Genomic DNA, 24,467 nt, shown 5'->3' on the forward strand with positions numbered 1-24,467 from the left:
ACGAAGAATCAGACAGAACTGTTAACATTTCCTGCTCCGACGGACGAGTCGAGTCAAGTTCCATGACATCCACAGGCGTATTCTGTAAAGGCGGGGGTCTCAGTTTCACTTCAGAATCTTCCATAACCAGGGCATTATTTGTTAGTGATGAATTCACTTGGGGGTTAGTACTAACACTGGAAACTCGTTGGTATCAGTCAATGAAGGCAAGCCTTTGGAACCCTGAGCGGGGGCGCGAGGGCAGTGACAGAGAGCGAAGGCGAGCCAGAAGAGGGAAAAGAGCGATGCACTTTGCCAATCTCCGTCATGTGTAGAGGCGGCTGTTCAGGGGCGGCCGTGTTGATTTTGCGTTCTTCAAAGGACACGTGGCAATCGTCTGAAAATTGCTTTGACATCTGAAACAATAGGCTGCCCTTCATAAGACACACTCACCTTACAACCGTGCACTATGATACGAGACGGTATATGCTTATGTATTTTCATATGAACAATACGTACGCCACTGTCTATACCAGGGGAAAAGGGGCACTCCATAGTTGTGGTTCCACTTTGCGCACTTTACCACAACTTTTGAAATGCTCTTCTAGGAATGATAACAGTAATTCAAGAGGAAAGTCATATATACGCACCAACCGAATGGGGTCATCAGCGGGGACGATACTTACTGTGCTTGTTTCCCCAGACACATGCGTGAATTCTACAGACGAAGGAGCTGTTGCTGCGAAATGTTCATAGGATTTTAAATCTTTAAAGTTAATATACATGCTATATGATTCCACATGTAACTGGAGCGCACAAATGTTGTCGAAGATACGAGGAAACTTATTTTCCAACCACTGATATACTTGGCTAGCATTAGGTTTGACATTTCTATATCTTCGGTCAAATATTAATTGAAATTGTAAGTCCTTCTTATATTCCATTTTACTACAAGCTATTAAACTGCAAAACACTGTACACACAGGGTGAGATTCACCGAGCACACAAAAGCACTAAACTTGTGAAAGAAGCACGGGTCTTTTCATCTAACGTATGAGTAGGGATATCAGGCACTCCAATGGGACGAACACTACTCACGATGTGAACAGCTCGAGACCACCAGCTCAACGTACCCTATCATGCCATCTGAATTTACATTCCAAATATTACGTACTTTAGCTCTGATCTTTGGAACGAACCGGCTTCTTTCTGTAACGTTATTTGCACCAAAGTGCACAACGAAATTGATTTATTCGACGGCCTAGAGTGAAAATAGTGTCCACTGATAAAGGAAAAAAATACAATCGAGGAAAAGATAGAGAAATAAAACATATTTTGCAGTAATTTCGCCATGCAAGTTCAAAAGTACGCAAATAATAATAATAATAATAATAATAATAATAATAATAATAATAATAATAATAACAATAATAATAATAATAATAATAATAATAACCTATATTATAATATTGAAAGTAACTATGTTTGTGACTCCTAATCTCTTGAACCACACGACCCATCTCAGTCAAATTTTCAACATTGATAAGGTTCGGGTCCTGGAAGCTTTTTTTTATCATTTCATTTTAACAGTAAAACTTAGGGGCAGAAGGAGGGAAGGAGTGTTCATATATAAAAATGAATAAAACGTAATAACTCTTGAACCTCCAGACCGATCTCTATCAAACTTTCAACATAGATAAGGTTCGGATCTGGGACGACTTTTATCATTTCAGTTTGACAGTGGAACGTAGGTGCCAGAGAGAGGGATATATATATATATATATATATATATATATATATATATATATATATATATATATATATATATATATGTAAAAAAATGAAAATGAAAATGACTGTTTTTGTGACTTCATCACTCTTGAACCACGCGACCGATCTCGACTAAATTTTCAACATAGATGAAGTTGGGGCCTAAGATGGTATTTATCTATTTACTTTGGCGATATAACTTAGGGTTGAGGGGAGGGAAGGATTAAAAAGAATAAATTAAACTTGATAACTCGTGAAACAAATGGTCAATCACGATCAAATTTTTAACATAGCTGAGGTTCGGGCCTGAGATAATTTTTATCGTCTCACTTTTAAGGAAGAACTTTGGGAGGGGAATGGGAGAGGGAGATATATAAAACTAAATAAAACTTAACGACTCTTGAACCACCAAACCAATCTCGATAAAATTTTCAACCTAGATGAAGTTCGAACCTGAGATGGTTTCTGTCATATCATAGGGTGGGGAGGGGTTATATAAAACACATCGAAAATGACCGATATCAAAGAGAACTTTAGCAATCCTAAACCGTGACTGAGTAACGGAACATATTACAAATTTCTGAATTTAACATATTACAAATTTTATTTTCTGAATTTAACCCAACGAAGTGGGTAATTGATGTTAATAATAATAATAATAATAACAATAATAATAATAATAATAATAATAATAATAATAATAATAATAATAATAATAATAATAATAATAATACAAATAATAATAATAGACTACTATACTGTGAATATGAATATTTATTATTATTATTATTATTATTATTATTATTATTATTATTATTATTATTATTATTATTATTATTCACGTACCTTTGACCTTGCACGACGAAATTACTGCAAAATATGATTTATTTCTGTAATTTTTCCTGGATTGTAGGTTTTTCCTTTATTAGTGAGAACTAATTTCTCTCTAGGCCGTCGAATAAGTGAATTTCTTTGTGTATTTTGGCTCGTTCCAAAGATCAGGACTAAAGTAAGTAATATTTGGCTTGTTATATCAGATGGCATGATAGTGTTTGGTTAACGTAATGGCTTTATGAATAATACAGCTGTGGAACGTAGGTTCAAATCTTGGTTCAACGCCAAAGTTAATTTTTTACAAAGTGATTGTGAAGAATCGACTTATTACACTGGACAAACAACACATAAGAACACCTGTATCATGATAGAAACGATTTACGAATGCTGGTTAGGAAAGAGGAAGGGAATTACCAGGACATTTCAAAGACATCATTTATCTGCAGTATACACTTTTCATGTTACCGTTCTCACAAAGAAACACTACACCATTTGTTAAACAATGTTTGGCTAAAGCAATCGGTGGTGTAGTGGTAACGTGCCAGACTTCCAAATGGAAAATCTTAGTTCGATTCCCCATCAGGTAGTATAATTTTTTCGTATAAAATAATGGCTGCAGAGATTTATCTTCTGATGGAGAACTTAAAAGGCATCACTGGCGATAGTTCAAATAAACAGTGTGTCCGTTCTATATCATACACTGTAATGATAAGTATGTTTCATATTGATATTCGTCTTCTTTTCTCTCTTTCTTGACGTTTCCTTATCCTGTCTTTGCATCTTTCACTTCTCCCCCTCTCTCCCTCCCTCACACACACGCACTTCATCTTTCAAAGTTAAAACGGAGCAAGAGCCCGATATATCTGGTCTCGAGCATCTAATTAACTGGGAACTTCGACGTCGTGTTTTTCGTGGTCTGGGGATAACATCTCCAGTCCTGGTTATCTCTGACAGAAATACTGTTTAAACGTAAGGGAATAAGTAAAATATGTTTTTTATCCTCTGGATTACCGAATCTCAGTCGAATTACCGGCTAACTACGGATTTGAATCCTCGACCCAGTGGTGGTCTATAACCTAACCAACATCATCCGACTGACACGATAATCTGTTTGAGCTCTTAGCGTGTTCATTTTATCTGTACAAATTACGTTATATCCGGAAGAGATTAAATCAATGCTGGATGTTCGGAAATCTTCGGAAAAGACTAGAATATTGTAACCTCTGTGGTTATTTGAAAACAAAATTTTATTTATACTAGTTCGACACAAAATTTGTTGCCTTCCTAATAATTCAATGTGTTTTTTTCACGTTGAAATTTGAAACATGCTACATCTATGAGGAACGTAAACTTTTCCTTTCCAACATTTGTAACTTTTCATTACAATATAGTTTGGACTTTTAATATAGGGTATTTCTGATAGAAATTTAGCAGTAAAATAGAACTCTTCTATTTTCTCTTTCTTTCTTTCTTTCTTTCTCTTTTCTTTTCGTTTTTTTTGGGTTTTTGTTCAGTTGGCATTACTATTCTGAAATGGAGGGTAAGCCAACGCTATCTACTTGGCTTATTAGAATGTATTTTGGAACAGCACGTCCAATGAACACTACCGAATTCGCAATCGAACCACGCGGTAACAAAGCATGTATGTTAAACTTTTGACATTATCCTAGATGTGTCTCGGAGATCTACAGTTTTACTTGAAATTGAGTATGCTATACATTATGAAAGGGACATAATGAATGTTTAAAACATCCTCTATATATTCGAATAGTTCTGAAAAAAATATGTAAAACAAACGTTTTTTCTATTATAACTGTTGTTCGATTTCTGGAAACGGAACTTCATAGTGTTAGGTTTTTTTCTTACTACGTTTGAATTCCAAAGTTTCTCTCTTCTCCGTTTTGTTTTTCTTCTTCTCTCTCTCTCTGATTCATTTGTGAATCTCTGGTGTAACAGACATCCATTGGTTTCAATTTTTCATTGTGTGTTTTCAGTTTCTCCCTACATCAACTTCTGAATTTTGTTTCGTCTCGGTATTGTTATTTCATATTATCGAAACTAATACATGTGTAGTTTGAAATAAGAATTGCACTCGTGTTGTTAGATAATTTTAGTATAGGAGAGAAGGAAGGAGAAGAGAGGGAGGTCTCTTTAGCTGACACGATTATGGGATAAGAAGGTGTATATTTGGTGGCCTAACTGCACGGCGTTAGCTGTCGCAATATTTTTGATGCGGAGTGTACAAAGGAGAAATATTCTTGATGTACTATTTTTTATTCAAAATCATTAAGATAGATTGTTGATTGTTGAGAACTAACGAATAAGATTAAACTTCTTGAAAACGCGGCTAGCAAACATGGATTTTTTGTGAGAAAGCCGGGACGAACGTACTAATGAAGTCTCCTATGTGGAGAATATGTACTTCTTATAAGAAGTACAGCAAGCTAAATAAAAGTTTAGATAGTTGTAATATGTCTGTGAATGATTTCCGAGTTGAACTATTGAACCGCTTTATATTATACAGAATACTGTAATTGGGCCCTAAAGGCCTGTTGTATTCTTAAATAAATTAATAAGATGTTCTTGAAAGTATTTCAATAATGTAACTGCCGTTTGGCTTACAGGAAGACTCGTCAAAATATTCTCTAATTTTACAAAGGAATATTACAATCTCAAGGATTTGCAGTACAATAAATATTCGTCGCTAGCTTTCCATGTTTCTAAGTGTGCACATTAAAAATTGAAAATATCGCTATATGGTGCATGGAGATTACTCTATGGGAATATATAAAAAATACTTGTGTGTGTTATACGTTAACAAATCCCAACATACATTGTATGATTAAAAATTATGTTTCTGTCTCCGTAGGCATAGTGGTATCTTGTTCACGGGCAAACAAACAGGATGAAAACTTGTTATTAACTTAATAAGAATCTCGAAATATTGACCATTAAGCAAAGAAGAACATTAATTGGCATGCATTTTTGCACAAAGTACTTAATAAACTGCAATCAGCAGTTTTTGAGCTTTCCCATAAACATGCCAAATAGAAAGACATACATAGAAGCTATAATTTCTTTCATTGTGCAAAAGCACGGATGAATATGTTACGTCATTAACATGGTGGATGAGTGCAACAACAATAAACTAAGAAAACGGACAAGCAAAACGATGTTTATACTGACTGCTTTACGATGTTTAAAATTCAAATTATGATATTGTATCGTGGAAGATGAGCGCTGTAATTGGAAATAACAAGTGTCGTGATCTCTTTCAGAAATAAAGAAACCTTCAATATCAATCTTAGTATACTGTTAGCTTACACAGAAGTAAATTCAGGACTACAAACCCTAACTTACTTCTGTGTATGTATGTAAGTATTTCTTCAGTGTAATTCTTATTTTTATTATGCAAATACTAAATAATTTTAACTATTTGAGTTCTTTAAAACTGCAAATCTTAAGGAGTTTCAGGATAAAAAAATAAAATTGTGAGGCTCGGGTAGTCATGGGCAGAAAACCGGAATAATATTTTTTCCCTGAGTTCAAACTTGTTTTTTCCTATTTGGGGAAAATATGAGATTTTTTCCGTGCAACGACGAGAATATATATATCTTTTATTTACGCTTACTTTTTATTTGTCTCTCTCTCTTGACATGGAAAAATTAGGGTTCTTTTGGAATATAATAATATAGTTCTTATGGTGTAAACTTCTGTAAGAATCAAGAAAACTGGTCTACCTACCACCACAAATATAAATCGATAAGAATTCTATAGTTTTCTTATGTACGAACGGTAACGTATCACTAAATCACGTTTATCACATCACATTAACTGAATTTTATCATTCTTAAGCGCCAGGGCTGTCGCGTGGGTTGTAAGTGCCCGGGACGAGAATTCCCAGGCGCACCCTCCCCATGTGTTATGAAATACCATCAGAGTTTATTCTGTACTCCTAGATTTAAATATGGAATGTAAGATCATAATGTAAGATAAAAGAAGTTGATATTATGTCAATTTTTTAAAATTGAATGGCTTTTGTAGTTAAAACATAAAAGTTAATGAAAACTTGGTTTTGAATTATTGTAGTCGAGTGTTCTTCTTGGTTATTTTGAACTGTATATACATGAACATAGTAATAGCATAGAATATACAAATATTAAATCCCAATGTGTAAGTGGTAACAAAAACTTCGTAATTTTCTGACTTTTGCTAAAAATAAACAACAAAATAAACTTTTCTTTTTTGCGATTAACACATACATTTTTCAGTAAATTTATCATAGCGTTGAAATACTAAAGTAACTTTTTCAGGTGACGTTTGTAATTATTTGCATTTGCTTCAATTCAATTCTACAATTATAATTTATATTCAAAATCAAAGTGTACGGTTCGTTAATGTGTATTCTGCAAAACAATGCTAACCATACTTTGTTCCAAAACATGTAGTGTAAAGATCATATAATGATAACATATAAATACTAATAAATTAAAATAGAATTGAGCAAAATTAACTGCATAATGACATACACATAATTTATTCAAACACTAAATGGCATTCTTCTGACTTTTCTCTGAGAAAACATGGACAATATCTCTTTGAAATTAAATTTCTGGCTTCATCATTTTTAATAGCTACTATGGCCAGTGAATTAAGTCTTTCCTGGGCCATTATTGAGCGTAAATACGTCTTTATCAGCTTTAACTTACTAAAGTGTCAATGGGGCAGGCATTCTTACATAAATATAAAAAAATAGACAACATTAAAAAATATATGTTTGTTGGACAGGACAACGATTTATGTTGTTGACACAGGGACCCAGCCAGGATTTCGATTTGGGGACATCGGGAAAAGGTGTCTGGAAATACCCCGCTAGTACACGAGGTCCAACAGTACCCTTCGAAACTTTTTGTAAAACTTAAACCTTAAAATTGCATTGTAATGCCTTTTTAAAAACTGTTTTAAGTTTAAATCAACATAGGATAGCCTAAATTTGAATTTTATTAAGATTTCTTGTTCCATTTTAGTGGGGAGGAACCTTTGAGCCCCCTCCATGGCTACGTGCCTTATAGTTAATAAACGCAGTTGTTGTATGAGGTTAGTACAGAATTGAAAGACTGAAAATATATTTATTCTGTTATTGGAACATTTCTGGGACAGAATGGAATAAAGAAATGTTATTGAGTTCTACTGAAGTTTCTTCAGTTTGTACCAAACTGTCATACGGATAAGAAGTAAGTAGTAGCAGATCTTGGTCGGTTTTCCAAGATAAAATCTCTTCTCAGAGAGGGCTGGAGAGAGTTCCTATTGAATAACCCTAGACGATGTTTTACATTACCGGTAATTTTACTTAGCCGTGATCTGGTCATTATTAAAATATCTGAATTAACATTAAATTTTGAAGAAAAATAATTTACCAACAATCAATTTATTTGACTGTAATTTGGCCGTGATGATTAGGCACACATAGTTACATTCATTTTTTATATAGTAAGTTATATTTTATTTATTTTTAAACTATATTTTCCTGTTTTTGCCAATATATCCGAACAGATATTGTAATTAAATTATTCTATTACATACATAAATGTTGTTTCACACCTGGAAATCCGAATGACAGAACAAGCATGTGAATACATAATTTCGAAATATTATATCATTAAGTTTTTTTATTCAATATAATGTTTATATGAATGTAACAATCAGATCAATGTGAAAACATCAAATAATATAATTGTGGTATTTAGAAACAATGGATAACAATATAATATATATGTAAAATTTCTCTAAACGTTGATATATTATTTTTATTATTCTATTGTTCGCTTGTTTCTGTTGTACTAGAGAAGAAACACCTCCTCCAGTTCCCTTCCAGGCGGCAACGTACCAAGAACTGACGAAACGTTGCCACGTTGGACCGCTATGGATATACGTTGGAATAAGAAGGATGCTGAACGAACATCTCCAGAAACGATAGATATGCGTCTGCCTACCCCTCTGATAAAATCAAGGCTTCTAGAACCCCATGCTCCACTGGTCTCGATAGCTATTGGAGCAAATATAAATTTATCGAGGAGATTATTGTATTTCCTTTCCTTTTCTGCCTCTCTACGTCTAGCAACTTCTCCAGCATTCACAACGGTCAATGGCAGGCTTGAATGGGCGAATGTGTCTGAACATGTAAAATCCCATCCTAGAGATTTGCCTCTCATCCAAGGTATTAATGTCATGCCATCAGGTCGTTTACCATCGGAACGACAACAGCCTGACGGTTCACGAATCGAAGGAATTCCTGCCATCGTGAGGGCTCGCGAAATGATGTCATTAACAGATGAATGTCTGGTGTTTCTGCCTATGTTCTTCATGCATGAGAGGCCATGCAGGCCGCGTTGGGTAACTTGATCCCCGCAAGCTGGACAGCGATGTGGCTCACAAACAGCTGAACCTAGTCTTAGGGATACTGCGATTCGAAAGGTTTCATTAGACATGTGAAGACCTAATTGGGGAGAAGGTAACGCATTTAACTATGCACCAGCATGGGGAGATGACGCAGCAAGAAGTCTAGCTTTATCCTCTGGAACAGCAACGGATTGTAAAAGAAGTTTATGGAAATGTACTGCTATTGGTGTGTACCAAGATGCCTGAGAACCTCTTTTGCTGATTTCTGGAAGGTCCGTATCTGTTATATTTATCCATTTGGTAGAGCCTTCTTCAACTATCCCATCAGGGTCCAGGTGGTAGCCTTGAGGAAGGAGAGCCTCGATTAAACGAAGGGATCCGTGGTAGGACGCTAGAAAGGTAGGAATCGCCATATCAACGGTTCGTCGAATACCAAGGCCTCCTAATCCAACAGGTAAGGATGCTTGCATCCAAGATTCGTCACTCAAGGAGCAGTTCGAAATTGACTCCAGACCCATTTTGAGGATATGATCATATTTCTTCAGCAGTGGAGTCTCATTCTAAGATGGAAAGCACCGTAGAAAGTAGTTTAGGCGAGGGATTGACAATGAAGCACGTAGAAGAAAAAAAGCTCCGTGTGCTGAAATCGAGTCAAGACGAGACAGAAAATATTCTAATCTGGATATTTTGGTTGATAGCACAGTTGTAAATGCTTCCTTTGTGAGAGCAGAACCCAGAAGACAAGCATCCTGTTTGCTTAGGAGACGTATTCCTGGTGCAACTTCTCCAAATCTTCTGAATAATTGTTCGGATGTGACTTCATCTGATCCAAGAAAATCAACTTCGCATTTTGAGAAATTCAAATGTAAGCCAAGAGCTGACGCTTTCTCATTTATATGTATCAACGTTGAAAGGACTGCCTCAGGGGTGTCAGCAATAGTCCCATCATCCAAATACCAGATGTTCAGTTCAGTATTAATCGAATGTACTAAAGAATGTATTGTTATGGCAAAAAGTGCTGGGCCCAAGGGGTCACCTTGTTGTACTCCTCTCTGGGATGAAATAGTGTCTTGGCCTAAGAATAGGTTACTGGGTTGAGCGTAACACTGGTGAACACATGGGTATATTGCGGGAAAATATTTCAATACCTCAGTAAGCATGGAGTCCCGGCGAAGTTCATTAAAAGCGTTGCGAAAATCCAGCTTTACGATAGCCTTTGGAGCTCTGTGTGTGGAGGAGAAATATATCCTGGTTGCATGAACGGCTGCTTCGACTCCGTTGGGAATACAAACTCCAAGTTGATGGGGAGACAAAAAGTTCTTAACAGGCTCTCGTATTCTGAAGCATATAATTTTGGCTGATATTCTGCGCCAAATATTCCCTATGGCGATAGGCCTCATTCCACCACACTTCTTTTTAAGAGCAATAAGTCTGGCTCCGAAAAACAAAGGTCGAACTTCTAAGGGTATTTTTCCCGAAATAATTAGATTGAACAGATCACAAAGTGATTTTAATAGCTTTTCCTGCGATTCGAGTATTTGGCAAGATAAAAGATCCTTGAGAATCGAAGGTCGAAGACCATCTAGACCTCCCGAGCTGCCAGATGGAAAAGAACGTATAGCATTTTTAACTTCGTTTATTGAAACTCCTTGAACCCTGTTTTTATCTTCTGGAAGATTCGGTGAAGTAAATGTTCCAGGGTGGGCCGGATGTTTCTCCAACAACGTCTCAAACACTGAAGTGTCAGTGGCTGCTATTGTATCATCTGACATTAGTAAACGGGCTGCTCCTCGGAAACCATCGGCTAGTTTGTTTTCAATAATTTTCAGATTTGACACATTCTGTTTAGATATAGATTTCTTGATCTTTGGCGATTGTAAGGTTAAGGCGTCAATACCTGTATTATCCCAAACACGAACTCTTTGTTTTACCCATGAGGTAAGGTTCTTTACATTCTCGGATTGTTTGGGAGCAGTTAGTGTACAAATGGAAATAAATAGGTTGATCCATTCTCTTTCTCCATTTAAAATAGCTACTTGCTGTAATAACTTGGAAAGTGCATCGGCAACCTCAGTTCGAGCACCACGAGGGACACGTCTTAGGATGTGTGTAGAGGATCTTAATGACGTCAACAGTTTACCCAAGTTAGGTAACGTTAAATCCTGTGTGCTACCATTGCAGTTAGTGATGCTTACATTTGTGGCTCTACAGTCAGGAAAGCTATTATTATTGATATGAAAACAATCCTCTTCTGCGTTTATGATAGAATGCTTTTTACCTATATGAATGGCTAATCCTCTTGCATTCACATAAAACTTTCCACAATGGGGACAAGGTAACACCTTCGCAGATCTAGGAGTGGCTGAAAAGTGTCCTCTGGCAGGCCTGCCAGTGCTGGAGTCCAAGCCATTGCCGGGGTTATCGGTTTCACCTGATTCCGCTGAATTAACTGATGGAGATTGAACACTGGGAACGCTGCTTGAAGATTCCATTAATTCATATCGTATATCTATGTGTAACAAGGTGCACAACAAAATAAAATAATTTTTATCAGTGATAAAGAAGTATTCATGATATTAATATTTAAAAAAGTTTCGTTTATTTTGATTTATTTATTGAAGGCGAATTTACCAACATAATCTGAATTCCTTGAATTTTGTTGATTTGTCATCCAGGCGCCCCCTTGGTCGTGGTGCCTCGGGCAATCACCCCGGTCGCCCCGCCCACGCGACGGCCCTTAAAGTAACCTAGCTTTACCTAAGCTAAAATCAGTAATATGTAAGTAAGGTGGACGTTTTCTTTAGCCTTCCTTAAACTTTGATTCTCAAAACTTTTTCATACGGAAAAGTATACGCTTGTCGTTTCTCCTTCATCCATGCTAACCATAAAAGGACGAATCTTATGCTCTGTTGATTTCGCACGTTTAGCTTCCCACAAAGGTATGGATAAAGATTGTAAATGTTCTTGCACGATGTTTCTTTGTTGTGAGTCTAATTCAATTAACTGTGGTGATGCAGTTCCAGCCGAAACATACGTTGACAATGTACTAGAATCTACAGATTGGTATGAATTTGTGACCTAATACTTGTATCCGTCCCTTGGTTTTGAATAGGCATACTAAATAGAGATGTACGCTTCCGGCTTATTTAGAAGAGCTTTTCCTTTACATCTTGTGAACACCTGTAATACTTTAATATGTATATTGACATTTTCTCCACATTTACAACTGTGTTAGTCTTTTAGTAGAATTTACATTCCACCGATTTATTTCCTTTCTCTTACGTTTTTCAGGTATCGCTTTTACGCCTGAAAGCGATAAGATTTCTTAGAGCTAAACATTTATCGATTTCTTAGAGCTAAAAATTTATCAAATATCAGCAATGCAGATGACACTGACTGCACAGCCAGAAAAACTTTCACCTCTTCCGTGAATGAATAACGTTTCCAGTGTCACCAGATTCAAAGAAGTAAAGTGATTAAAATCAACGTAGGCTACGTTAGTAAAAATTGTGAAAATTAAAATCAGAAACATCAACTAAAAATAACGTATTTTGCTTCATTAATAAAAACCCATTTTTTTGGGTGAGAAAATATGATTTCGGAAAAACCACGGGTTTAAACCCAAAATATATTTTCCCTTCTATTGTTTTTTTTTCCTCCTCACCTCTAGGCTCGGGAGATTACATGCTTTGAATATTAACTTATGTGTATGAAATCAACTCATTCTTGTTTGCACATCAAGTCTTGATGTATTGTGCGTTCTTCACATTTGATTTAAATATGCTAACCCTTCTAATTTGCAAAAGCAGAAATTGCACCTGAAGACCAAATATACCGAACTCCAAACTCAGAAATACAAATTCGTTTTCTTCACAAATGTGAATTTTGAGCAAACGAGCATCAACGTAGACAGAATACACACTCACTAATCAGTCACTTAATAATCAACTGTTTTTAACAGAATTCTATACTAATGTATATACATATATATGAATAATACTACATTTCTAAATCAAGCAGTAACTAGTTTAATGATTTAATTAACTTCTTCATAACAAACGTAGCTCTAATATTAAGTTTCACGTAGCAACAGTTGTAGTGTGAAGAAGTCACTCCTACGTTACTTACCTTTCTATCCTCAAAAATGGAAGATAGCTGTGTATCCCCTTGCCATATCTTCTCGAGAGGAACATTTTTTTCTGAAGTATCTTTTGCACAAAATTCTTTCAAGGGAGAGATTTTGAGATTAAATAAACTTTGATCCTGTCTAGATTCAATCATTTGACAATTTTTTGCGAATGTTAGGAACCAGTTTTTCTTCTGTTCTTCTGTTTGCACTGTTCTTGAAATGTTTATAACTTTTGTGTTCGTACCATTCACCTTTGATTCAACTGGCTTTTCCACTACCTGAAATAAAATTATATGACTGTTTCTTTCTAGATACATCTAAAACATAGTTTAATAGTACTTTTAGTTATATACTATTCATTATTTAAATTTGCATCATGAATGGGAAAGTAACTCGTTAATGTTAAACGTTTGTATCTCTTATAACATCTTTTTTTTTTAAAGAAAAAACAATATTAACCGACTTCAACAAAAGCGCTAGAAAGTAGAAAATAATAAAAGCACTTAAAGCAGAAACTAATAAAGATCTTACAAGAAGAAAATAATTATTTACTATTATTTACAAAAAAAAAAAAAAAAAAGAACTCTGTGCAAAGTCAAACAAATTAGTGTCTAATACGGTACGAAATTAGTTTGTATGGTAATTTTAAGAGGCGGTATTTTTTTCGCTGAGCACAAACTTCAAAATTTTTAAAGATAATAGTAACAAAGTATTTTCTGCTTCTAAGCGTTTTATTATTATTATTATTATTATTATTATTATTATTATTATTATTATTATTATTATTATTATTATTATTATTATTATTATTTTCTGCTTTTAGTACTTTTTGTTGTTTTTTTTTACTTCTTAGCACTTTTGTCAAAGTCGGTTAATATTGTTTGTTTCTAATATTTTATTTTTTGCTTTTTCAAGTTATTTTTCTTTATATTTATTTAACACTTTCCGGATCCGGGGATTTATGGCTATTTTTTAGACTTTCAGTCAAGCAGCTACTGCATCGTCACTATTTATCCTACGATCATGGTTCATACCTCATTCTCTTCAGAATAGAGCTGGCTTTCAAATGGTACTACTTGCATGCTCATACCATATGCCAGGAGCGGGAAAAATGATGTCAAAGGGAAAATTTCGGAGGGATTTTTTTCCTCGCACTTTGGGCCCCTCTGGAGCGGCCCTGTGTAAACGTAGCCATCTAAAAAGAAATCTGATAAATAGTACTCTGTATACTGAATGGGTGTGCCAAATTTCAAGTTTCTATCCTGAATACCAAGGGCGGGAGAAAATTTTATCAGGAATTCCCACCATGCCCCAAATTACCGTAAACACCATGATCTCAAGTAAAAAATTTCCTGAGACATCCCTAATTACCCTATCATGTTTCGCCCATCATTCTCTTCAGAATAGAACTGCCTTTCAGGCGGTATGACTCACGTGTCTCCATCATGTATCTAAGGCGGGAAAATGAGGAAAAACGGGTTTTTTGGGGTAAAAATATCCTTTTTTTTCAAATTTTAGCCCCCCTGGACCCCCTGTTTTATCGCAGAGATCTGAAAAAATCTGGTAAATACTACTCGGTGAACTGAATGTTTATGCACAATTCCAATTATCCAGGTGCAAAAGTAAGCCCGCCAAAAAAAAAAAAATATATATATATATCGACAGTGTCCCATATTCCCGTATACAGAGGGAAATTTTTAAACATTCCCTGAGACATACCTAATTACCCTAGGGTCATGTTTCGCCTATTATTCTCTTTTAAATAGAACTGCCTTTCAGGCGGTACCATTCACTTGTCCCCATCATGAATCTAAGGCGGGAAAATCCCGTGAAAGGGATTTTTGGTAAAAATTTCCCTTTTCAACGTTTAGCCCCTCTGTACCCCCCTGTTTTATCGCAGAAATCTGAAAAAAATCTGGTAAATACTACTCGGTGGACTGAATGTTTTTGCACAACTTCAATATTCTAGGTGCAAAAATAAGCCCGCAAAAAAATAATACCGAAAATGTCCAAAATTCCCCTATTCAGAAGTATATTTTGATAAAAAATCCCTGATACTTCCCTAATTACCCTACGGCCATTTGTCGCACATCATTCTCTTCAGAATAGAACTACCTTTCAGACGGTATGACTCACGTGTCTCCATCATGTACCTAAGGCGGGAAAATGAGGAAAAGCGGGATTTTTGGGTAAAAATACCCCTTTTTTCAACTTTTAGCCCCTCTGGTTCCCCCCTGTTTTAACGCAGAAATCTGAAGAAAATCTGGTAAATACTACTCCGTGGACTGAATGTTTGTGCAAAATTTCAATCTTCTACTTGCAAAAATAAGCCCGCCCAAAATACTTTACATACCCCCCCCAAAAAAAAATTACACGAAAATATATATTTTTTAGAATTATGACGTCATCACCTCCTATGTCTCGACGCAGGAAAGTGTGAAACCATGCGCAATGTCTTCTACAATGCCTCTGGACTTGAAAAACAAAACAAAAAAAAAAAAAAAAAAAAAAAAAAAACCGGACGAAAAAGCTCAAATAGGAGAGTTATAATGCAATGTACCATGAAACACCCCGTATGGTACAGATTGTACCATGGGATCTCCAAAGGGTTAATGTTCCACGTTTTAGTTACCGCACTAGTTTAATTAAATACCTATAATAAAGGTAGGACACTAACTTCCTATAAAGTGAGTCAGCCTACGAAACATACAACCGGTAGACTATTTACGCCTTCATAACTTTTACAATAATAGACTAATAGACAAAAAAAGCTAAAGTAATGTATAACACAAATATCGGCAGAGAGACATTGTTTGACATACTCTGAGATACCACAAGATTAACAGTGTTTCCAGCTCAATATTAAGTTGTATTTTTTCAAACAATACTTCCTCAGGATATTACATATTTCAATTCTACATGTAAAAGGAAAATATACATTACCATACTTGCCACACAATGTTGCAAACCAAGGATCCTACGGTATACTTAGGCTCCTGACATGAAGATACTGTAAAACAGTTTGCAACACTGCTTAAAATAGTGTAATTGCGATAACTTATTGTAATTACACGTACCAACAAGTATTATTGTAATGTTTCTAGTACAGAAGCACGGTAAATCAAAAGTTGTTTTAGAAAGTTTCTATAAATACATTATTTTAAGCAATCTATCTATCTCTCTCTCTCTCTCTCTCTCTCTCTCTCTATATATATATATATATATATATATATATATATATATATATATATATATATATATATTAAAATGCTACAATGCTAATTAAAAACACCTGAGCTCCAACCTATAACTTTGACTTTCAAATCTTTTATTTACGGTTATGTGTGATTTCACGTTTAACGAAGACAAACATTTTAAGTATGTGTAAATTATTTATTAAATAATCTTTTTCATAAAGTTTATCTTTTAAAATTATTGTTCAAAGTATTTGTGTTTTAATAAGCCTTCTCCAAAATCAATGCAAATGAATTGTGCTGCCATCTTTGGAGTTGTTTTAGACTACATGTTTGTGAACGTTTATATGTTTGTCGCCAATCCTTTCGACAAGGAGATCTCGGAAACTACAGGCTTTAGAAAGATGACGTTTTCACTGGTCGATTGCAAATTTTGCATAGATTGTCCAGTTCTAATTGAATATTTGAAAAACATGGCCATTATTTCTTTATTACATTTTTACGGGTACACTGGAAGTGTTGAAATTAAAAAAAAACAAACATCATATCCTACGCATTGTACATCCGAACACCACATTGTTGTATATAGGGGTTGCATATGCCCAGGCGTTTGCTTCATGGTCAAATAATAATGAAAAAGGAAGGATAATCATTTCTCCAGTCTAAGACGAATCTTTATTTTTGGAGTGTTTTGCCCAATGAACACCATATATAACTGATATCATAATTAATTGTGTATGTAATGTATTTGTTTATTACATGCAAGAAGAAAGAAAACACTAGTCATACATGAATTAAAAAATCCAACAGGAAGTAGGCTCAAATTTTGCAAACGATGCGAGATATTAAGAAAAAATAATCGAAAATATCTCCCCTTTATGATACTCCTTGCCGATTTTTCTTTTATCAAGACGTCTTTCACTTGTGTCTGTAAAATGACATGTACAGATGTTGCGAGGAATGAGAAGGAGATTTATGTTCATATGCGCTGTGTAGAGAGCGCAGGTTCAGCTAGTATACATATAAAATTTTACCATTTTTTCATATCTCAAGAATAGTTTGAGATATTGAATTTCTGTGAACGACATAATGATTTTTATATCTACTGAAAACTATCTGCGACCTGGATGTGATACTTACCTAAATACTTTTTGATATAAAGTCCTCTGAAAAAAGTCAAATTTTCAATTCCTTGTAACTTTGTTTCTACCTTTGAAAATGCGTCATATGATTACCATTGTATTCAACATTAAAATACTTTGGATCTGCATCACCAATCCTGTCACTTGCGTAAATACTGTTGTAGAACTTTCCAAAATTTGGTTGTTTTTTGTTATTTGTAATACTGCTGCCTTCTAAGTTTGCAACACTCCTTTACAAGTGTGTGTAATTATGTTTTTCTTCTACATGTAGATTTGAAATATGTAGAGACGAGACTTTCGCTAATGCGATACATGCGAAACGTTAAAGAATGCGTATAGGCCTATGTTTCACCAAACCTCAAAGTTTTCGTTTCAGAGCCAGAAATCACACTTATTATCGCGATTTTTTTTTGAAATTCAGCATTACTTGCGATAAAAGCGAATGAAAACGAAAAAGTGAAATTCTTGCTAATTATTATCGTTAATTATAACTAAAAAGTACATTTACAATATTATTTAAGTCAAAGCCAGTGGCTAGAAAATTTTATCAGTAGCAGAAAAGTAGTAGAAAATGGATCGATCTGGGCCAGTTTTAGCCAACTCACAAGCCACTGGGAAAATGACCACCGTGCACCGTGAGCCCACGGCCTTTTACGACCTCCATTTTAGGGGTGAATTCGTTCCCTTTTATGACCACTTTTTAGGGGGTGTATTCGTTCTCTTTTACGACCTCCATTTTAGGGGGTGAACTCGTTCCCTTTTATGAGCATATTTTTCAACCCCTACGAACACATAGCAGAACATCAGACTACGTAACATAACGGACATACAGCAGAGCAGATTGAACTCGTTCCCTTTTATGAACACATTTTAAGGGGTGAACTCGTTCCCTTTTTCAACCCCTATTTTAACATAGCAGAAATTACATAGCACAGCTAATAAAAGAACATGGTTTATTTCAGAAATTACACTGAGGCTACGTAACACACAGCAGAACAGATAACAGATAAGAATATGAAACATAGAAGGAGTGTGTACCCTTATTTAACATAGCAGAAAGTACACTGAGACTATGAACAGAGATAATACATAAGAATACGTAACATAGCAAGGGTGTATTCATTCCCTTTTCCAACCCCTATTTTAACATAGCAGATAGCACAGTTAATAAAAGAGCATGGCATATTTTCCAACCCTTATTTTAACATAGCAGAAAGTACACTGAGACAATGAACACACAGCAGATACATAAGACTTGTTCCACCCTTATTTAGAGTATGGTATATTTTCCAACCCACGGTCTTTTACGACCTCCATTTTAGGGGTGTATTCGTTCTCTTTTATGAGCATATTTTTTAACCCCTATTTTAACATAACAGAAATGACATAAGAATACGTAACATAGCAGGGTGAACTCGTTTTCCAACCCCTATTTTAACATAGCAGAGAATAGAAGTGTACTCGTTTTCAACCCAACATTATTTTCTTTTACGGGGGTAGCAAGACCCCCAACCCTCCTCCTTTCTCATCCAGGGCTTGGGACCGGCAATGCGGAGTTTAAAAAAATAACATCATCATACTCTAATAAATGAATAAAGCATAATATCATTAGCATCAATAGTAGTGAGTGAGAATTTGTTTAAAAAATCCTGCATCGAATAACCAGATGGACGACATGCTAAATATAGGAAACAGTAATGTCCACAAAATTGAGATAAATCACCTTGAATACGTCTATTATTCCATGTATAATACAGACAGTTTCGTTTTAAAAACCTTATATGATGTTGTATATAGGGAGGTATACCATAGCTATCGAAATACTCTCCCACACACATATTAGATATATAAACAGCAACCCAATGTTCACCAGGCTTATCACTAGAATCAGTGTTTATAATTATGGCGGCTGGAAATGTATGAATAAACAAAGGTAACTCATCAGCAGCATATACACCAATAAAATGATCTTTAGGCAAATTTTGTTGTAATGCTTCATAAAGCTCAATTGTATTTAACATCTTTAATTAATATATATTTTTCTCTGAAAATCAATTTCTAATTCTGAAGAGAATTCACCATAAATAATTGTTGTTACAGGAGATGGCAGTGCTTCTTTAAAATGAACCTCTAAACGTACACTTCCTTGCCGTTGCGGACTAGTATGAAATGCAGCACTTGCGCTTGAATCAGGAGTTAAATCAAACACCAGTAGAGTATAACCATTAGGATATTCAGCAAGTGAAATATCATTACCTTGATTAGAATAATAAATACCTGAACCTGTAAATAACGTAGAATATGCTTGTACATATAGCTTATTATCAAAATCTGGCTGTAAAGGTTTGAAAGGTATTGGATTTCCATCAACATACAATGTAAAAAATGACATACTAAAATGTTGAAAATTGAATGGATTTGTTTGATAATTACCATTAAAAGCAGTATTAGTAACAAAACCAATAATAATACGTTTAGGCACTAGGCCTGAAAATAGATCTGGAAGTGTACGATCCATAATTCCTTGTGGCAGCGTTTCAGTCTTCACTTGCACTTTTGTTATAGGATATTTTACTCTAAATTTAGGATTTTGTAATACTTTATTTTGTGCTATTTTAACAGCCGGTGACACATCAACCTTTTTCACAAGCAATGTTGCATCTGTAATTACAACTTTTCCATCAGCATCTGAGTCACCCATTAGACAAAATGTAGGTTTAGCTGGAATTAGTTTAATGCGCAGTTGTACACCATTCAGTAAAAATTTCTCCTGATTAAATATATCAGCATGAATATAGCCCAATAGTTCAAATGACTGACTTAAAGCAGTGAGAAGAAAACGTTGTTTAAATCCTACATTAGCATCGGTCACACTGTCCATATGCCCTGCAGTATCTTTAAACCACATTGATGTTTGAAGATGCGTTCATTTAGCTTCAGCATTATAATTTAGTAGTTTTTCAATATACGATCGATATGGATATGTATGTGAAGAGTAGGAAATAAGTTGATTATTTAAATATAATTGCAATTCACTGAACATTGCATTGAGAAAATCATTTACAGGGCCGATTTTCTTATCGGCAGAAGTTAAATTAGAACCATCTGATTTAGTAATTTTACCTTTAACATATAACATTGTGTGCGGTAAGTCAATATAGTCATCCCCATGACCGGGGACTACAAATTCTATTGGTGCATTATCAGCTATTGAAGCCACAGGTTTATATGGAACTATTTTATTACCTATAATACTGGTTTGAGTGGGTAAACCAGCAAATAAATCTAATTCTGATTTCATACACTCACACTGCATTTTTGTCTTTTTCTTTCTTACTATTAATATTCACACATGGTAAAATTTACAATACCATATTACGTCTACGAAAATGTAATTTTACACATACACTGCCATATTGGAAAGGAAGTGGATTACCTGTACTATCTCTTAAATCAATAATAATTTGATCAAATTGTTTACGTTGCACAGTGACATAATGAGGATTATCAAAAATATGTACATTATTAATACCATGCTCTGTAATATTTGTATTTATAATACGTAACAATGGAGCTACGGTGTCACCCACCATTTGTGGTTCTACAATATCACTGTAAATATACATAAGTGTAGGTAGCGCTTTTTGTAAATCAGGTGGATAACGAGCATGATGAACAACTGCAATATCTTCTTGTTGAATATGATCAAAACCTAGTATTCTGGCTAGTTCAGGAGATAGGCGTACTTGTATATGCTTCTCTTGATCTTTTATTACTCTATTAACCTCAATTCGTTTCACTGATGCTTTGACTTTTAATTGTAAATTTAATATATCACTTTTATGATTAATTTGAGATAGAATATCATCAACATGATAATAGTGGCCTGGTAAGATTTGAGTTATGTTCCAGTTTTTTGTATTCATGAGACGATAATAAATATTATTTGTATATTTGGAAACATTCTGAAATGAACTTGTATAATGCACTTCAACAACAGCTGTTTCCCACACTCCTTTCTCCAGTACAATAGGTTGATATAATTTAGTAGTATAACAAGCAAGAGTATTTTGAGGAAAATATTTCATAGAACTATTGCTAGGAACTGTGAGATAAAAACTATCACTTTGCTCCATAATTAATCAATCAAAAATATCTTTGGATCTTTTTATCCATTTCACACCAGCACCACCACTAAAATGAACTTTCTTTCTTTTTCTTCTTCCAGATCCTTCCAACACTTGATTTAATTTATTTTGAGCTTTATTTTTTAAATTTGTTTTAGCTTCTTGCCATCGATCATGCAAAGACTCTTCAATGGGTCTATTATTATCTAGTACATCTCCTGCTACATTAATTCCTGTACGTATCAATTCTTTACCGACAGTTTTTGCACCTTGTTTTAATAAAGGAAATACAGTACGAAATAAACCTCCTAGAAAACTACCAATGCCATAACCTTCTTGATATGGTGTACCTCTATACACGTTATAATTACCTCCTGCTTGATGTATGTAGTAATTGAGGTAGGGCTCATTCATCTTTCTATATACTTAAAAGTATCAATAGATAACAATAGAATATTATTATTATTATTGCTTATAAGTACACCATTTGCGTTTACGGGGTGGAGGACCATCTTCTTCTTCGTCTTCTTCGTCTTCTGTTAGTTTTCTAATATAATCTATTCGTTGAGGATTACCAATGTACTCTAAGGGTATATTGGCTTTTGCTAATAATGTAGCAAAAGGTTTCCAGCCAGCAACTGAAATATTTTTCTTACGACATCTAACAAAATCGGATATCAAATCCACTATATTTGCACCTGGAATTAATTTATTATTAATATTCACATTTCCATTATCGTCCCATTGAATATTTGGATTTTGTTTCAATTTACGTAATAAAGGTCTCGCTTTACGTTTACAAATTTCAGGGAGAGTAGATATTATTTCATCATCCTCCTCCTCCTCGTCCCCTTGTTCTTCTTCCTCCGTAGTAGTTGTTGCTGTTGTTGTAACTGCTGCCGGTTTTTGAATTATATTTAAATATTTTTGTAAGACTTCTCTATATTTTGTCCATTTTTCTTCTGCATTTAAACTTTTATTATTTAAAATTTCTTTCATTTCATCATCAAGATTAAATATCGTTTGATAATGATGTAATTTTTCTGGTGAGATTAAAATAAGTTTTTGTGCGTTTTGCATAATTATTTAATTAAACTAGATAGTATACCTCCAATAATAGGTGCAAGCAAAGCAGTAAGAAAACCACCTTTTTGTATAATTATTCGTTTTTTCTTTTGTTTTAATGACGGACCTTTTTTCACCAAATATCTCAGTTCCTTTTTATATTTTTTAGCTTATTTATCTCTGTTTTATTTAATGGAACATTTCCCTGTAATACGTTATAGGAACATTCACAAATAGAGCGAATTAAATCAGGATCTGCATTTTGTAAAATTGCCTTACGTGCTTTCGGTTTTGACTTTGCTAAAAGTTTTAACATGTGTGCATTTTCCTTACTAATCATTTTTTTACGGCTATTAAAGCACAAATAGTTGTTAGAATATAAACCATATTACAATTATTATTTTTTTACAGGTACATAAACATAATTAAAAGAATCTGTTGGAAAGATATTTGTTCGAACTCGCTGCTCATCAGGAGTATTTTGTTTTAAATCAAAGAGTAAATAACCATGTGCCATTCGAGTTGCATCTTGATATGCTTCTTGAATAAATTTTGTATTACCTGGATACAATTGTCGTGCGAAATAATTAATTTGAGCTTGGTCTCTAGGATTTTTAAAACAAACAATATAATGACAATTTAACGAAATATCCCGCATTCCTTTTTGTTGATGGAAAATATTCTGTGTGATAAATATTACACTTATATTTCTATGATGGCTACCCTTAGTAAATATATCTACAATCCGATGGTCACACTCACGCATTAATCTATAATGACAAGATGTGGACCCTCGTGTGCTTGAAATTCATTATTTTGAGGTAAACCTTCTTTAAACGTACAGTTTGAAAGAGTATCATACAACGGTTGCCATTCACCATAACTCCATACAATATTTTTAAATAACTTACTATAATGGTCAAGAAATGTTTTAACAAAATATGATTTTCCACAACCTGTAGGACCTGCTACCATACATGTAAAAGGAATTTTCCATTCCATCTCTATTGCTAGAATTTAAAATATTTGTAACGATATGCTTCACCTATAAATTCTTGACTTCTCTTTTCTTACAATACAGTATGTTTTAAATCAATCCAAGAATTTTCACTTTTTGGCAGACCTAACCATTTCACATAGGCCTTATTATTTTTCTTTCGCAACACTTTTTCAATTAAATATGTTTTTGGAAATTTCGTTAATTGTAATTCATGTCCGTAAAATCTTCCCTCAATAGGTTTATTATTTGAGTCTACTAAGTGATATGTCGGAGGATTAGTGAAGAAAACTTTAGCAATTCGAAAAATTTCTGTACTCCAATTGCGTGTAAAACCTCTATCAAAACCAGGACGCTTAAGTTTACTAATTCTTACATATTCACCTATCTTAAATTTACTTTTTCTTTTTATCACAGAAAACTTTTTGCAATAGATGTTTTTCATTTTATTTTTTAATAGCGTCGATAGGTTTCATTTTAATAGTGGAATGAATAGTATTATTATAATTATGTAGTAATTCCGGAAGAATGCCAATCCATTTATAATTTCCCTGCAGTGTAAATTTTCTCCACATTAAATTACGTAATGATCTATTAAATCTTTCAATAATACTTGCTTTCACATCACTGTACGTGGAATAATGTTTAATGTTATTTTGGTTCATCGCCTTCTGAAACTCTGAGTTATAAAATTCTCGACCCCTGTCAGTTTGTAAAAATTTAGGGCTTTTGTTTGCTTTTCTCAGTACTGTTATAAATGCTTGTGTAATTTCTTTCCCAGTTTTATTTTTCACAGGAATAGCCCAAGCATATTTCGAGAATGTATCTATC

General features: G+C 34.2%; 1 protein-coding gene across 4 annotated transcripts in view; it reads right to left on the reverse strand.

Moving 5' to 3' along the window:
* LOC145671241 (ciliogenesis-associated TTC17-interacting protein-like) overlaps positions 1-24,467 on the reverse strand; it is a 527,666-nt gene that overhangs the window by 11,460 nt on the left and 491,739 nt on the right. For all 4 annotated transcript variants that reach the window (XM_081740150.1, XM_081740149.1, XM_081740147.1 and 1 more), the window contains one exon: positions 13,111-13,389. In XM_081740150.1, coding sequence (XP_081596276.1) covers positions 13,111-13,389 — 279 coding nt within the window. The remainder of the gene's footprint in view (positions 1-13,110; positions 13,390-24,467) is intronic.

The sequence above is a fragment of the Thermobia domestica genome, chromosome 15 (genome assembly GCF_964235325.1).
Source record: "Thermobia domestica chromosome 15, izTheDome1.hap1.1, whole genome shotgun sequence".
Lineage (NCBI taxonomy): Eukaryota > Metazoa > Arthropoda > Insecta > Zygentoma > Lepismatidae > Thermobia > Thermobia domestica.